General features: G+C 38.0%; 1 protein-coding gene across 1 annotated transcript in view; it reads right to left on the bottom strand.

Moving 5' to 3' along the window:
• The window catches only part of LOC140140602 (uncharacterized), an 84,390-nt gene extending 69,008 nt beyond the window's left edge, over nt 1–15,382 (bottom strand). Inside the window, 10 exon segments of the mRNA XM_072162359.1 lie at nt 1,199–2,885; nt 2,930–3,429; nt 7,948–8,136; nt 9,702–9,800; nt 10,236–10,361; nt 12,884–12,974; nt 13,468–13,527; nt 14,255–14,375; nt 15,250–15,346; nt 15,349–15,382. Of these exon segments, the coding sequence (XP_072018460.1) occupies nt 1,199–2,885; nt 2,930–3,429; nt 7,948–8,136; nt 9,702–9,800; nt 10,236–10,361; nt 12,884–12,974; nt 13,468–13,527; nt 14,255–14,375; nt 15,250–15,346; nt 15,349–15,382 (3,004 nt within the window).
• Nucleotides 15,383–15,989: the final 607 nt, after the last annotated feature.

The following is a 15,989-nucleotide window of genomic DNA, read 5'->3' as shown; positions in this document are numbered from 1 at the left end:
ATATACTGCATTAGAAGCACAGATCAGGGAGAACTTTTTAAAATGTCCATGATTCTGAACATTTTTTTGTACCAGTTATGTACAATAAATTCATGTTTCCCTTCTCACTTGGACAAAAAGGTAAAAATAACAACCATTTCTTGCGAGACACTATTTTCAAACTTAAAAATCTGGAGACTCATTATTAGAACCTGTTTTTAACATTTGCCATGGAATTGTTACATACAATCCAATTATCACTATATCAACTAGGTCATACTTCTGAACTACAATCGAAGTGATCGCCAGTTATCAAGAAATTATGCAACCACCTAATCTGAACCAACTTTTCATTCCTTCCCAAGTTAATTTTTTTACTACTCTTTAAGGGCTGGGGTATGAACGTTTGGACAGTATTTATTTTGGGACATTAGAGCACATCAAACATATCGAATTGCATTCTGAATACGAAGAATGTCATTCTGATATCAAATAATTTTGATTTTTGAAATTAGCAATTTAATACATTTTATGGCAAATCATTAAAATTGATATTTTGATATTTAACAGTACTTGAAGTAAACTTTATAAATCTGATGATTTATACTTAAAGTGTATGTAGGTGGGATGAAAAGCCGACGATCAATTGAAAATTTTGACCTTTCATTATTGAAGATATGGATTTTTTCCCAAAACACCAAATAAAATTAGGTCTTTTGGGAAAAAATCCATATCTTCAATATGAAAGGTCAAAATTTTCAATTGACCGTCGGCTTTTCCTCCCTGCTACATACACTTTAAGAATATATCATTAGATTTATATAATTTCCTTCGAGGACTGTATTATATCAAAAATTTGAAAAATATCAAATTTTTATAATTTGTCATAAAATTTGTATTATATTGTGATTTTCAAAAATGAAAATTATTTGATATCAGAAAGACATGCTTCAGTATTCAGAATGCAATTCGATAGGTCTGAGGTGCTCTCATGTCCCACAAAAAATACTGTCGAAGCATAATAAACGCTCATTTTAGATCCCTTAAATGTTTCATATCAAATTTGATCTGCTCTCCAATATATTTTCACAACTGACAATAAATCAATCAGCATGTTTACCATCATTTTTTTACAAGAATCTCTATATATTTAATTTTGTTATCACAGCAATAAATTTTAGCATAATCAAATGGATAAAAAAATATAAATTATAGGTACCTGTCCAAAAGACACCACGGTTATTTCCATGTTTGCTCCAAGACATAAGGACTTCTCCATTCATTTTTTTCCCACCTCGACCTCTCCCACGTCCTCTGCGCCATCCTCTTCCTCGACCGGTAGTTTCTTTCACATCACCATTTGGTATTTGATGAGTGGCATCTCCAGATGCCAAATTTCTTGCCAGTCTCCCTCGACCACGACCTCTAACTCCTCTTCCGCGACCTCTCGTCACGACTCTGGAGGACTTAATCTGATCAACTGTCACTGTTAGTTCATCCTTTGGCTTCTGTTTAATGCCATTAGGAATCCGATTAGAAATGTTTGTTGAATTTGATGCTCTCCTTTGACCTCTTCCACGACCTCTTCCACGACCTCTCCCACGACCATTACCGCGACCTGCTCCACGACCTCTAGATGAACCATGTGCAGACTTGTTATCTATAGACACTCCATTTGAAGCACCATTTCTAACTGGTACTTCCCCTAATGGTGCTTCATCTACATCCTTGGAGTTGGTACCATTTGCATGTGTCTCATTCATAGCCAACCTCCTTCGAGCAAACTTCCTGCGCCCTCCGCGTCCAGTCTTAATATCCCTTGGACTTCTCTGACGACAAGCTTTGAGGAGCACCTTTCGTTTCTTCTGATACTGCATCTGTTTCTGAGCTCTCGCCTTCCGGCGTTCCACATCCTTTTCCGTCCAGAATCCCATTGCTTTTTTCCGATCCTTTGCCCTCTGATTTGATATCTCTGTATTTTCTTTTCGTCTCGCTAATATCACTGCTGCATGTTCTTTTCTCTCCTTGTCAAGAAAACGGTAAAACTTCTGGTACTCTCTCTGGTAAGCACTGCGTCTCGCTTTCTTCTCAGCAGCAGATAGTGTCCTATTACCATACATTTTCTCCATAAATTCATCCATGTGGCTTTTGATTCTCTTCTCTATATCAATTTTGGAAAATCCACGCTTACTTCTCTTATTGATATCCATCTCATTCCTCCACGTCTTCATCGCTTCATCTGAACTCTTCCCTTCTCTGGCTACAAACCTGGTTTCATCATCTTCCGTCCATGTCCCTGTCATCTTCTTCAGTTCTGCTCGATGAAATCGTTCGTATGTCGCTTTCTTTTCTCTCTTTTCAAGTAGGTGTTCCTTTTGTGATTTTTTAGTCTTCTTCACCGGAGATTTCATCTGGGATTTCCCTTGGGGCTTACTCTGGGATCTCACCTGAGGTTTCACCTGGGGTTTCACCTGGGATTTCACCTGGGGTTTCGCCTGGGGTTTCGCCTGGGGTTTAGCCGGTGTTTTCATCTTCTTTTCAGACTTTCCTCCTAACAACGATACGTCAGGTTTCAATGCTGATGCTATGATTCCATAATTTTTCTCTCTAAGTTTGTACTCATCTTCATCTGTCCACAGCCCTTTCTCTCTCTTGACCTTTGCACGATGTCTTCGTGCATACGCAGCTCGTTTCTCTCTTATTTCGTCCATGGTCAATTTCTTCCTGCTACCATTACCTGCTCCACTGTCGTTTAGCTTAGGCGACGCTGGTGGGGAGTCATCAGGCGCTGCCATCAGTAAGTTGTCGTGAACCTCGACCACCATCTTAAATGGTTTCTCTACTATTACGGATGTATCAACTTCTTGCTTTGCTCCATATTCAGCTGGCTTAGGCGATGCTGGCGGGAGTCATCAGGCGCTGCCATCAGTAAGTTGTTCTGAACATCTACCATCATCTTAAATGGCTTCTCTACTATCACAGATGTATCAACTTCTTCCTTTATCTTTACCTCAGTTTTCTCAATCACTTCCGACATCTGTTTAGCTTTCGCCGCCAATCTTTCTTCTCTTTTTTTCTTTGCTCTTTCCTTCATGTATTTCCGCATGTAGGCATTATATTCCAAACGCTTCTGCTCTTCAGATTTTTTCTTCGGTTTCTTCATATCATGGAGTTTCTTCTTCTCACAGAGTTTCTTCTTCTCCGATACAACTTTTTTCAATGATTTCTCCTTTCTTGTTCTTTTCACTTTAGTGGGAGGTGGTGATTTTGTTGCAATTTTCCTTGTCAAAGCCTTGAGCATATCATTCATCTCTTCTTTTGTCTTCTTCAGTCGTTCTTCGTCGGCGTCTGTCCAGTTCCCTTCCTCTTTTTTCTTCTTCGCACGAAGATTCCTCATGTACTCTGCCCTCTTCAGTCGGAAGTCAAGACTGGCAATATCTTTCTCTGAGACTGGGGATAAAAGATTTGTTAATGCAAGAGACATAATATTACTGCGATTTTCACGTACAGACAAAACCACATAAAACTAAATACCGTCCCTTTATACTGTCTGAGATGGCTATGTTAAGCAATAAAAAGCCAATTTTGCCTTAGTCTCTCACTCATGCTCAGTGAATTGTGTGACGCATTTCAGTATATTTCAGTATATATTGGGACGGTTTATAGTAAAAATCTGGCATTTGTCAGTGCTCACAACAATATCACACATTGCTACCGGTACTCAAATGTTTGCAGGGCTATATGCCCAGATATCTATTAAACACACTCCTGAGGGAGTTGTTTAGGGGAGTAATGGTGTACACTATAAATTTAAAGAATATAAGTTATTACAAGTAAAATCTACATTATGGTCATTATACCTCAAATAATTACTCAAAGTACACATTGTTGGACAATGAAACATATTTTTCTTTGCAACTGGAGTGCATATTTTAACAAAAATATATGTACTAATTGTTGTTGAGCATAAAGTATGAATAGTTGAACAATATAGATGAGGCGACCTCAATGTTTATCAACAAAGGCGAGGGACTGGTATCTTATTCTTTATGCTTGAATGAACCCCATGCAACCACTACATTTAACTGTTTAATAGTCTTATTGTGATGTGGCGGAGTTTTAAAAACACAAGCCCTGAACAAAATATGATGCACGCACACTGCCAGGCAAATAACAATGGAAATTGTGATGATGCGTGCGCATACTGTCAGTGTCAGGCATTGACGTCAAAAGTCAACTCATCTATAATTAACTATATCTACTATTTGTGCCACAATTCTTTGACATTTTTGATATATTTTGTTTTGCTTTGTTTGAATTCATCACACATGTATGTACTTCATTTGCATGATATCATTTTCCAACTGTTTAATTCAACAAACATGAGATTTCAATAAGTTTCTCATTCTAAATTCACAATCCAATTGGGATATTTCCTGTATTGAATTGACTGATACACTTTAATTAAGCTGAATTTACACTCTATCACTATAGCAGAAAAGTGATTTTTACAGCTGCCCTGTGTTGATTTGTTTTCAGAGCATTGAGCGGAATGATTGATACCCATCGCTCCTGCAAACACAACATCGCTTTTGTGAGTTGAAAAAATCTCAACACCCGAGCGATGTCGCTTGTTACATGAATACATCAACCAATCATTCCCTACCAACTGGATCCATTATTTTGCTAATTGATTTACCTTTAATTAATTTGCCTAAGTTCTTGATCATTAGCTTTCGGCAATTAATCAAAACAATAATTCTTGACAGCGATGAATGTTCTAAAAATGTTTTAAAATACATGTATATTTTGTGTACATGTTGTTAAAATTCTGCACTGCGGTCAAGATTGGGACTGGCTTATAAAACATAAACCTCATGTGAACACTGGTGTACATGAATGTGTAGTTTGCAGGCAAAAAGTATGTAAACCTCTTAGTTCCTTCAAATTGTATCTTATTTGTACATCCTTAAAAGTTACAACATCTGCCCATTTCAAATTATTTACTCTTTTATGAAAAAATTACATTTGTTGCTTTTAAGACTTGCCCATGCTACAATGATGCATTTGAAACTCAATGGCCTATCAGCCATCCAGGAATTCAAACAAGTTGAGACTTGGTAAATTTTATTCTCATGGCCTATCAGCCATCCAGTAATTCAAACAAGTTGAGACTTGATAAGTTTTATTCTCACTTAGAAGAAAATCAATGGAATGAAAATTAAGAAAATGCAATCACAAAACAAGAACACGTACACATATTCTGATATGGAAATGCAAATGGACTATTCCAGCAGGGGTCGATTTAGAAAATAATTACATGCACCACTGCAATTTTTCCTTAAATAAGGGCTGAATATCACAAAATTTTGCATGCACAGGCAAAATTTTACATGCACATAACCATCATTGTTACATGCATCTGTGCATGTAAAACCCTTCTAAATCGAACCCTGTATAATTCCAGTTGAAATCCTTACACCCCCTATGGAAGACATGATCTTAATCTTCCACCCAGGGACTATGAATTTCAAATAGGGTTACCTGAATGGGTGACTCCATTTAAAATCTACACCCCCTATGTTGGAGACTAAGATCATATCTTAGTCAGAATCTTTGGGTTTCAATTAGAACAACCCATTGAGTAAAGTAACCAAACGTGTAGCAGGCAAATAAAAGCAGCAATATGCTATGCAAAATTTATGTAAACAAACTCCCTGTTTGTGTGAATGCATTAATGATTCATCTATAATGGCAGTAACTGTAATTGGTATACGCATATGCATATATCATATGCTTCTTAAAAAACAAAACAGAACAAACAAGGCCAACATCTGAATTTCAAAAAATCATAAAAGCAGCAATACAGATGAATATTTTTTGCACTCACATTTGACATAAAAATGATACAAATGATAGTTCAAAAACAGGCAAACACTACACATGCTGAATGAATAGCTATTGAATATTTCAAATGCATAAAGTAACAATAAAGTTTGCACTTCACAACTTGCATGTGTGATAAATCAAACTACATTATGTCTGGGTTCATGTATGTAGAACAGTCCAACTTTACTTATTTGGCCATGATGGGAGCTAGCTTAAGCTAGGAAAATGAGAAATATGTGTAAACAGATAATGCCCAATCCAGATAACCATACATTCCATGTCCAAAGTGATCAAGCTAAATTTGTCACTAAAAATTAAAATGATCAGTATTAACAGACACTGGCGTCAACTTTGGAATATCCATTGCACCCTATGTATAAAAGCAGGGTACAGGCTGGGAAATAAGAAGCGCCGGACCAGGGGCTACTTTGTAAAAAAATAGCGCCTGGTTCACGGGGTTTTACAGGGAACCAGGGGCTATTTTCAATGAACCAGGGGCTATTCAATAGGTGAGAAAATCTGTTGTGTACATTTTGATACCTCACTCAATCAGGCTGAGAAATAAGAAGCGTTGGACCAGGGGCTACTTTGTTAAAAAAAATAGCCCCTGGTTCATGGGGTTTTACAGGGAACAGGAGCTATTTTCAATGAAGCAGGGGCTCAATGGCCCTGGCCCCCACTTATTTTGCAGCCTGGCAGTGTTTCTCAAAAGCCAGCCTGCGGGCCAGATCCAGCCTACAGACCAATTATGGTTGCCTCTTGAACAGCTCTAAATTGTAAAGTAAACATAGCAAACAAGTAAAGGTGTATTTGGCAAATTGGCCTTCAAACACAAAAACTTGAATGAGGTCCCCTGTATTAGTGGATTATGGGTTAAATTTGGATTATGATAAGGCCTAGGATTAGGATTAGGATTAGGATTAGAGTTAGTGTTATGATAGGGTGCAAAAGGTTATTCCTGACATTGAAAAGTATTGAAAAAACAAATGACTTATGGATGTACAGTGCTGCAAAATATGTTTCATGTCATAAAGGCAATGTAATGAGGCTGTCAAAAAATGCTTTCTTGTGTTGAAGAATTATTCCAGGGGCTAACAAGAATGGGCTGATCCATTTGAAATCCTTACTCCTACTGAGCAAGTCCTCAACAGTTTTCAATCTAACCAAATTTATCCATAAAAGTGGGAAAACTATGGAATTCCAAGCAATATGTTCTCATTTCAGGCTCAACTGTTAATTTCAACTACCGTATTTCCTCAAATAAATGCCCCCGGGGACGTTACATTTTCCAAATGGGGGCGTTTATTTAAGGTCATTTTTAGAACAATAATTCCTGTTAAAATCATTAGGTAAGCTTAAAACTCACTCTGAAATGATGAACTATGAACCAGAAACATGGACTTCTAGTTCACTTCCATGTTTCGCTATTATCGACCATGTGGGCAACTTGGTAAGCTTACTATACAAGATAGCATAGCGTTTATTTGAGGGGGGGCAACTATTCGAGGAAATACGGTAGATTTTTTTTAATTCAACACGTTTCAACTGGATTCCAGCTGGATTGACCATAAGGTGCACCTGGAATTGAGATGGCAGTGAAATTTTCCACAGGGGGTATGTGCATTTCAAACGGAACAGCACAATCCTGACAAAACAGGCCAGATAAGTAATGCTGGACTCTCCCTGATATAACACAGACATTGCATTATTAACAACATTTGCATATCACATGCTAATTCAACAGTGCATTCAAAAACAGCAAAACGGTACTCAGGCAAAATGAGACATTTTCATGAACAATCAGTCAAGAGATTGCGGGTGTACAAGTGGAAAACATGGTTCAGTGCAAGCACCAACATTATGCCTATATGTAGTACCCAGATATGTAACAGCTGCAAAGATGGCACATACATCTAAAATTTGCAGGAGTTCATATCAACTACAATCTGACGTGGCAGCCACATTTCATTCAGCTTGAAAGGATGCAGTGAGAAAACTACACTACAAGATTCTTATTGCGGCCGCCTACACAGGTACACAGTCGCCAAGGTACCTGACTGGTGCACACAAAGTACCTACATAGTACCAATGCTGCTACTGGACAGGACCCACAAGCAGTGGTACTGCACATGCTACACTGGTACTGCACAGTACCAGCAAAGAACCTTGGCAAGAGTATACCTGTGCAGGCGGCATCAATGGGAATCTTATAGTGTAGGTATGTAGACATATGTACCGCATAGCTTTCTTCAGATCCCACATTCCTTCCTATATTTAGGAATACTCAAGGTGGTAATTATTATCTTTGGCAGCAGCTCAGTAAATCCCAGCCCCACCACAGTGAACCAAAAAGTGTGATCTTGAGCCTCACATGATCACCATGCATATTGACAGCCTTCATCCTAAATTCACTGCATAGCAACATTTCCATTGTTTCTAAATGTATCATGCATGAACGGCAAATAATAACTTGTGCAACCAAACACATGTACACATGGACACTGTTACAATATCTCAACTTCTTGTTTTAAAAATGTCTCAAAAAGTTTACACCCATCATGACCTGCAGTATGAAGGATTTGCATTCACAATTAGTACTAGAGGTCAACCGCGGTCATCTGGAGGTCAACCACGGTAATCATCGTGCACATTCACTAATTCCTCATACGCCATCAAATCAGCTCTATGGTGCAATGCCATTACTTCATACTTCCAAATCATACGATATGGCACACAACGTCTTTTGAAATCAAATTAGGAGCTACAAGCTATTTCTAATGTCGCAAAAAGAGGTTTTGAGTTGACAATTTGATATAATGATTAGGTCACAAGATAGCGAATCCACCAACACAAAGTGTGTAGATTTCAAAAGAAGCCCCTCATTCATCAGGCAACCCCGTTTGAAATTGACACTCTCCCTGTGTGGAAGATTGAGGTCATGTCTTCCATAGGGGGGTCTATGGATTTCAACTGGAATGGACCATTACATGATCTATAGACACCTATTTCTTTTCATTTGTACTCCACACATAGAAGTTACACCAGGAGAGCTTAGACTTTGCATAACCCAGTACACACCGCTATATGGAAATTGGGATATGCATTGGGACCTGGCATTCTTAGACAGTGTCCAAACTCTCCAATTGTAAACTCCTTGGGCTTCTTTACAAAAGACAGTGCATGCATTATCAATTACAATGCAAATTCATTCACATCACATCTATACCCATCTCAAACCAATTGTGTAACACCATAAAACAAACTCATTAACCTTTTCGAGATATGGCGGACACAATAGGATGGCGCTGCACAAAATAGGTAAAGGCTTTTGAATTTGCAAGGTTTTACCCAGACTGAATATTGCCCTCCTATTGTGTGCACCATACTTCGAAAAGGCTAAATTGGGAAAAAAATATTCATAAAAACTCAATCCACTTTGTTAACACTTTTATGGCCAGCAAGAAATGATTTTTTACACATTTAAGGGGTGGCTTCAAAACCCAGCCACCTGTCGACCGCCGGGACCCTGGAAGAACCGGCTGTTTAACCATGTCCTATTATATACTAAACAATAGACACCAGGCCAAATCGCTAGTTCTACCACAGCTATTTGAAGACATCCCTTAGGTGATGTAATGAACAATGTCATTGCTGCCTGTGATGTGTTCGTTTATCAGCATTCAGCTTGGTTCTCCAAATTATTCCCAAATACTCCCGTGAAGAAACTGGATTACATTTTTATGAACATTTTTTTACAAATGAACCATTTTTCTACCAATCTCAATCAATGTAATCAAACACAATCAATAGAAACAGATTGTCAAGCAACTTACCCGTTGTTCCAGACTTTGATGCTACCTCACTGATGGCACTAGACAGGGAATATTTGGTGGGCTGGATCTTCATCCGTTTGCTATCTGGTATTGCTTCATCTGAGTTTTAAGGAAAACAAAAATAACATAGAGGATCACGCAGACACAGCTAGAATGTATGCCAGATATGTTATGCATATCACCAAGAGTTGACATGTGTGCAAATTGTACTGTTAAATACCCTAACCTTACTGAATACTAGAAATATGGACTTATAAACTACTTAATTAACTCACATAGTCCCAGCATCATCTGCTAATGAGGGCCAAACATTCCATGAAATGCAACAGACAAAATTGCTAATGCACGCTCTTCAGTGTAAACACCACAGCCAGTGTGTGATTTGTAAGACAGTCGATAGAACAATCGGGCATCATGAATATGTGAATGCAGTGGGACTGGATATACTAAATTTAAATTACTCAGTGCATGGCGTACCCCTCAGCTTCCACAAGCCATCTTGAATTTCTCATGATATTAGTGAATCCTACCTACCTTCTGATATGGAGGATGCCTTCTTGCTACTCTCTGTTGATGATGAGGTTGGTGAAGATGATGTTGGACTTGGGGGTGGTTGTACACTCTTGTGAACACCAAATGATTTCCGTGGGCCTCTTTGTCCTATATGAAAAGTAACAATACACTATCATTATAGCAGATTTATGTGTGGTTTCATGCATAAGATTCAAGTGTACTGACATGTTTTTTTTTAATTAACCCTAACACCTCGATGTTACCACGATGAAAGATTCTGCGCATGCGTGAATCCCAGGGTCTGTGATGACGCAATCACCCTTAGTGTTATATGCTCACGGAATTGCTGGCCGGGCAGCAATAACCTGTGTAGCTACCGGTCCGTGATCGTGTGGTTGGCATGCGGGGGGTCAAAGGTTCGAATCCGGGGTGCCAAGTCAAAATTATTCTTCTTGACTTTTTTCGTATCTTCTTTGACTTCCGATATCAAAAAGCAGGGTTCAGTGTTAGGGATAAGGACATAACCTGTTTCATTCTGGCCAAAGGAGGTAATCGTGAGCTGTCATCACCAACTACTTTGCTTGAATCTCAAATTCATAATTGACCCTTTGCACATATCTGTCATTAAACAAGGTTCAACCTGCGCAAAACATGATGCATTTTTGTGCTTTTTGTGCTTTTCTAGCAACATGCCAAAAGGCTTTTGCAAAGTGTATGCCCTAATTAATGCTTCCTTCATTCACTGCACGTAAATGCGCCACCAGGAAAATCCCACTCCTTGTTCACGGCACAAGCCAATGGCAGGCAGCCATCTTGAATATGCGAGTGAGGAAAACATATACTACAATCACCTCATAAACATTCCAAATGATATACCGTAAAAACTTGATAGTAAGCATATTATCGAGCGCTTTTAAAACATGCAAACATGAAGAGCCCCATCTACAAAAGTGAAAGGGTTTTGAGCAAATCATTGATACACATAGTTACACCTTGGTCTGGGGTGGACATTTTAAAAATGAATTTAGAAGAGCAGCAACAACACCACTTGCATTACATTCCAGATGTTAAATCTACATCATATGCAAAATTTGAGGGAAAATGAACGAGTCCATTTTATTTTAGAGCCATTTGTCTATAACTGGTCTTTACATGTAGCCCTATGGAGAGAGTGCCCGTTGAGGGCGCTATAACCCCTATTTTAGGAACAAAAATGTGATTAAAAAAAACTGACCCGTGCAAATGTTCTAAAATTTTCAGAGTATGTAGTATGAACATGTAGAAATATAATCCAGTAGTTGCCCTACCTGCTCTATATTATATACGAACAAGTAAACCTGCAAATGTGTGTCTCAACCCCATTAGTTCAGTTGGTAAAGCGCCAGACTTTAGTACAATTTCATGTTTTCAAAAGCGCTCGATAGTAAGCACATATATGCTAACTATCGAGTTTTTACGGAATGCCTCATTCCTCACAAACAATTCACCTTTACTGCACATCCAAAATGTCCGCTCATGCCATGGCAGTGCCTTAATTGAGCAGGAAAGGTATTACCTTAAAGATTCGCCTAATGGTGCATGGGCTCACTTGAAAAGACTGCAATTTTACACACAAACTGAAAGTGCCCTCTCGTAAAAATCTCACCAGCAAATAGGGGCACAGACAATTCAATCTTGTTGGAATTTTCAGGAGCTATCTATTTGTATGTGAAATTTACCCCAAGGCAAAAGGACCATGTGCACCATTAGGTTAATTTTTACAGTATTCCCATTTATGAGTGTAATTTTCAAGCAGGAAGTGTTGTCTTACATGTATAAAAGGTGTATGCACAACACAAACCTCGTTTGGAGATTACCCTGTGCAGGGTTGTAGCTAGGCCAATTTCTATGCCAGGTAGCAAATTATTTGCGAAGCAGAGCGCGCGTAGTCCTCTCGCGCTGGGTCCCCTAAAAAAAATTTTTTTGCTCTTCTTATGATGAAAAAATCATTTATTAAAAAAAAAAAATAATAATAATTTTTTTTTTTTTTTTGTGCTGGGCGGCCCCGCCTGGCGTAGCTACAACCCTGACTGTGTGAAGGGTCATTTCCTTTTGGCCTGATTGGATCAGATTACCTCACATTATTATTATAACTACCGAAGAAGAGGGCGATTTGTTATTTACTTTCAACTTTGAAGTTGAAATGTTGATCTGTTGTTGCCTTGAAACTGCACAGTGGATTGATGGAATATCAGGCAAAATATTAATATTTGTAAATATGCAAATAACATGACATAAAACATGAGGCCACCATACCAAGTTTGATATAATATTGGATGGCTGAGCATGATACCATAACATATCGGATGAGTCATAAAAATATCGGACGAGCCAACGGCGAGTTCGATATTTGTATGACTTAATCCGATATGTTATGGTATCATCTAAATAAGCCATCCAATATTATCATTATTAGGCTTCCGCTTTCTGAACTCCTAATAACCCTGAAAACATAATAATGAAGTTGATTGGTTATTGCTGTCGGATTGAAAAGGTTGTCAACCTATAGACCATCTTTTTAATCTGGCAGCACACCTGTTGAAACCTGGTTGCTTGTTTGAAGTTAGTTTTCTCAACAACAAAAAAAGCGATCTGTAAAATATTTGTCCTTGTAACAACTTTGTACGTACCTTTAATGACAGGCATGAGTCGCCCATAAGGCTTGTCAAGAGGGCGCCATAGATAAATGGCTGCTCTGAAAGACTTGTTGTGAAACCACACCTGTAATATATGCACGGTTGAGAGAAAGATAATGATGATGAAAATGTTAACATTTGAAAGTTATTGGTATAATAAAGCTCCATCTTGTTAAATTGTAATATCTCAGAATGCTTATTTGGCCCCAAACCCCACAAAAAAGGCATGTCTAAGAGCTACCGAGCTGTTTGTTTACATTTGTCTCCAAGAAATTGGTCAATTGAATTTTCCCCCTTTTTTTTCTCTTACAATATATTGATCAAAAATGTTTTTAAGCATTCATTGGAAGAATTGTGTGATTAACACTTCAAAGCGGAACTAATTAATTATGATTGATTTGATTGAGTTTTGAGACAAAACGCATTCCTCAATGGATTTTAGAAAATGGTCATTTGGACTGAAAATGTCTTTTCCTTTTTCTTCCTGGAAGGTTCAGCACAAATTCTCACGGGAACACTGATGTCGATACCATTATCTTTGGCTTAAACAAGGCTCTCATAAAGATCTAGTAACTTACTTGAAGAAATGTATTTACATAACATGTTGCTCCTAAATTCTTCAAACCAACGAACATCCCCTGTGAAAGAAAGAGATAAGAATCTTCAAGTCGAGACAATGAAAGCCTATTTCAGAAGATGACCTCAGATGACCCACTTGGTATAAGAAATTTTATTTTAGAAGTAAAGTTTAATGCAGTATCCTTTGCACCAAAATAATATGTCCGAGGCAGTGAACAAAAAAATAATGGGTGATATTATATTACTGGAAACAACAAATCTTCAGAGTAACAACATCCACTGAAGACGGTTCAGCATGTAACAGAGCTTCGGTGACTGTACCAAAATATACTACAGTTAATGATTTATAAATTGCATTGCGTATATCAATAATTTCTCAACACACTTTTAAGTAAACATACAATCTATAATGGCCTATTTTATTTTTTCCACTGCTATCTTTTCCAAACCTCATCTTCAATCACTACATGCTGTCGCTATCCTAGACCTACTTGCATAACCAGTTAGAAAATGGTGATTTGTATTTCATCATCAACCCAGGATTGATCGCTCCATGTTGAATGCTTTATAACAGATAACTTTTTTTTTAAATTTCTTGTTTTGTCTCCTGACAGACCCCAATTCCCTAAGAGCAAGAATTCAAAATATTTTGAAAAAAAAAATCCCAGACAAACCTACCACATTTTATTCCAACAACGTATGACAGATCAATATATTTTTGATAAAATAAAATATTTTGCTGACTAACCAACCCACACTACCAGGATGCACAAGTCATTACTGTACCTTTGTTCTCCTCTCAAGATCTGGGTCATCTACCTCATGCCATTTGTCATCACTGATGTCACCTAGCCATTCCTTCTCACCAAGCCCAACCAGACAGTTTGGGTTGCCCTTACAGTTTCGTCTACAACAACAACAACAAAAAGAGAAAATTGCAGATATTAGGCTAGCACAACCAAGTTGCAAATAGTCATAGTTGCAACTACTGACCAATGTTATTTGTGACTTCAACCATGACTTAGTAATATTAGTCGAATAATGACAACTATCTGTTGTGTCCAAAAGATAAGTTAAATCATACAAAAAGTTTGGCAAACTGTTTATTTGCCATCCATACAAATGTTGCTGAAATTGTTTGCTTTTTTTTTAGCAAGTTTAGACCTGTTGTATTTTCCTGACTTGTGATCGTCGGTGGCATTGCCGTATTTGCTGGCAGTTGAATAACATTAGCTATAAAATTAAGTTCCACATGTTGATTTGTGTGTTTTGGGCATGAAGGTTACCCCATGTTAGAAATTCTAAATGCATACTGCATAGTAGTTTTTTGGGAAAAAAACTATTTTGTGAGGTGCACCACGTCTAAACACACACATCACTAAATGCATTGAACATTCGAGAAAATAAACGGAATACCACATAGTAACATAATGAAGTTGTGCAACCCTTACAATGCTAGCATGTTATGTTGAACGATGTTACCCAAGCTTCAAAATAACCAGGCACCCAGGAGCCATTTACCCAATGGTCATAACATTTTGGCTCCTGGTCCACACCAAAATCATATGAACCAGGCTCTACATTTTGTTTTAAATAGAGCCTGGTAGTTGAAGCAGGTTTTGTATTTAATATGTACAATTGAAATTTAAATGACTCTTAGTCTAATAGTCGTAGTAAGCTCTTTATATGGCTCCTGGTTCACTAGACTAGATAATCTCAGGACCAGGAGCTGCTTTTCCAAATGTGTGGCTTCTGTTCCAGATTTTGAGGCTTGCTCTTACCTGCATGTTGCATGGGTGCAGACTGGTAAGTTGACACGATAGGCACTTTGTACATTGGTGGTTGTGATTGCATGTGGGTCTGTAGCCTCTGTCCATTCCATGCTTCTTTTTCTAACTGTTGTTTGGTAGGCATGGTGATCAGAAACTACCTGGGGGAGAAATCAATGGGCAAGTCCATTAAATATCTGGAGACAGGGTTCGCAGGTTTTTGCCGCAGGTGGAAAAAAAATGTGGTTTTAACCGCTTGGCAAAAACAATATTGCATATATATTTGAACTTTTTAGGGAGAAAAAATCACACATTTTGGTAAAATAATGCGCAAATTGCACTAGATATTGATATTGATCGCACAGACACTCTCAAAAATAATTCCAACACACATACGGTACTCCTCTTGTCGTTACCTACCACCCCAACCTACCTCCCATGGCCCAGTTAATCAACAAACATTTCAACATCCTTCAATCAAATGATAAACTCAAACAGGTCTTTTCAGAACCACCACTCATCTCTTACTGGTGTCCCAAAAACCTGTGTGATCTTATCGTCAGAGCCAAACTCCCACGTAACACACCGGATGATACAGAGTCGGAACATTTGGGCTCATTCGCTTGCAATTCCAAAAGGTGCAAAAACTGCAATCACATGAATGAATTAAGAAACCAATGTTTTCACCAGCCATATAACAAAACAACCTTTTCAAATAAAACAGACCATCACTTGTTCGAACAGTAACGTCA

Source organism: Amphiura filiformis, chromosome 19, assembly GCF_039555335.1.
Source record: "Amphiura filiformis chromosome 19, Afil_fr2py, whole genome shotgun sequence".
Lineage (NCBI taxonomy): Eukaryota > Metazoa > Echinodermata > Ophiuroidea > Amphilepidida > Amphiuridae > Amphiura > Amphiura filiformis.
The sequence above is the reverse complement of the archived record's forward strand: the minus strand, read 5'-3'. Positions and strand labels throughout refer to the sequence as shown.